Here is a 1,977-nt window from a genome sequence, read left to right as displayed (position 1 = left end):
CCAGAAACGCCTTGCTCCTAGGAACGCTCTGCTCCCAGAAACGCTCTGCTCCCAGAAACGCCTTGCTCCTAGGAACGCTCTGCTCCCAGAAACGCCCTGCTCCTAGGAACGCCCTGCTTCTAGGAACGTTCTGCTCCTAGAAACGCTCTGCTTCTAGGAACGCCCTGCTCCTAGAAACGCCCTGCTCCTAGAAACACCCTGCTCCTAGGAACGTTCTGCTCCCAGAAACGCTCTGCTCCCAGAAACGCTCTGCTCCTAGGAACGCTCTGCTCCCAGAAACGCCTTGCTCCTAGGAACGCTCTGCTCCTAGGAACGCCCTGCTCCTAAGAACGCTCTGCTCCCAGAAACATCCTGTCGCGTTTGAACATGGTCTAACTCTTGGTAAGTTGCCAATTTCCCTACATGATATTACGAACTTGGGTCAATCTGAATCTCAAACGTCTTGATGATCTTAGGAAAGACGATGCAGAGAGGATAGCTAGACTTCCAATGCACATGATATCATCCAATGGAGGCCTTGATGGAGGCTGTCCGGCTGCATATACGGTAAAGTACTCCTGATGATGCGGGCACCTGCAGCCATCACAACTACTTCCAGGACCTATGTCTGTGGCTAACAAGGCCGAATAATGCAAGGTTAGAGATTTTCCATGGCTATGCCTGAAGCTCTCTCTTAGTGTCACTCTGCATGAGCTCCACTATACGGAACTGGTTCATGATGTAGAGCAGATACAAAAGGTGCGAGCCCCCCATATTCAAGACTGCACTAACTCTTGTCACCATGGCACCCTTCTTATCAGTCAGCCTTGCGATTTGCTTTTCAGTTGGACCTATACTAAGCAGCACGCTCACTTACCTCGATATCAGAAATCTATCCAGAGCGGAAGGTCAGGTCTCTGAGTACGATTACCGTTGGGAGAGAATTATAGGAATTATTGTCGGTACTAGTTCAGTAGGCCTAGGTATTACTGGACTCATTGCAACTGCGGCCGAACCCCATCCAGCAGAGATGTACTCCTGGCTTGACGCAATCATTATGTGTAATCTCCAACTTCTTACTAGCAGTAATGTGAGATAGTCTGCCTAGCTTGACAGCTCGTCTCCAACTAAGAGGAGCTTTAGCTCGTTCGAATGCTTCAGATCTTTATCTCTCCCCCCTGGAGCATATGGACGGTATATCTGGTGGCGGTCTTGACTATACTGGAAATTGCTTCCGCTGTTAAGTAGGTGAACTTAATTTGTATCTGAGGTTGTCTAAATACAAGTAGGGACAAAACAAAATCTTCTGCTTACGAGTCAGCACTGCTAACTCGTTTCGCTACTGCATCTCTTTTCTCCTCGGCACTCTCGCACAAGCAATTAGAGATCCACAAGAACTCAGGATCTGACTCCGGAGATCGAGACGAAGAATACATGCGGTTATTACATGCCTTCGTCTTTACAAATGCTGCAGCAGCATCTAGCCAATTTTGTAGTGCGATCTTCACCTCTAGCTTCTCACTTGCTGGTAGAAGCACTTCCACTAAACTACGACAAAGCATTTTCATAGTGAGTCTCTATCAAATTTTGTCTTGTTATCTAATTGTTGCTAGGCATGTACTTTTATACAGCTACTATGTTATCTCCCTTTCTATATTAATCGAATATGGCGTCGAATTATTGTGCCAATAAGTGATTGGATGAGAAGACTGGGCCACTCATTCCCATGCAGATTGGCAGACGAGAGTAACTTTTAAATAGTGCAATGGTAGAAAAAAGATTGCGAGGGAAACTCTATTCAGGGGCTATGTACCGATTCGTACGTCAGTTTGGCTAGAGATACGCTAATTATTATTATTCCATTATATTATTATTCCATTATAGTCCTGTATCAGCCGTTGGCTATGTAAGACTTTGGCCAAAGGCCGTTCTATCTGACTAGTTACAATTTGGTACGTTGTGCTGTATTGCGTGACTATGGTGCTTCGGCCTTTGTCT

General features: G+C 46.2%; 2 protein-coding genes across 2 annotated transcripts; both read left to right on the top strand.

The window, feature by feature from the left end:
* Nucleotides 1-11: 11 nt before the first annotated feature.
* On the top strand, nucleotides 12-327 carry COCCADRAFT_113675 (uncharacterized protein; the record flags this gene model as incomplete). The annotated part of the gene is made up of 2 exons (XM_007720838.1): nucleotides 12-127; nucleotides 192-327. Coding segments are annotated over 2 exons (252 nt in total), but the record flags the coding sequence as incomplete, so codon positions are not given.
* Nucleotides 328-781: 454 nt separating this feature from the next.
* Nucleotides 782-1,736, top strand: COCCADRAFT_113676 (uncharacterized protein; the record flags this gene model as incomplete). Its single annotated transcript, XM_007720837.1, has 4 exons — nucleotides 782-1,069; nucleotides 1,123-1,223; nucleotides 1,269-1,548; nucleotides 1,611-1,736. 4 exons carry the CDS (start codon nucleotides 782-784, stop codon nucleotides 1,734-1,736), a joined length of 795 nt encoding a protein of 264 aa, XP_007719027.1.
* Between the last annotated feature and the right edge of the window lie 241 nt (nucleotides 1,737-1,977).

This window comes from Bipolaris zeicola, assembly GCF_000523435.1.
Source record: "Bipolaris zeicola 26-R-13 unplaced genomic scaffold scaffold_694, whole genome shotgun sequence".
NCBI lineage: Eukaryota > Fungi > Ascomycota > Dothideomycetes > Pleosporales > Pleosporaceae > Bipolaris > Bipolaris zeicola.
Note: the sequence above shows the minus strand (reverse complement) of the source record. Positions and strands in the feature narration are given on the sequence as shown.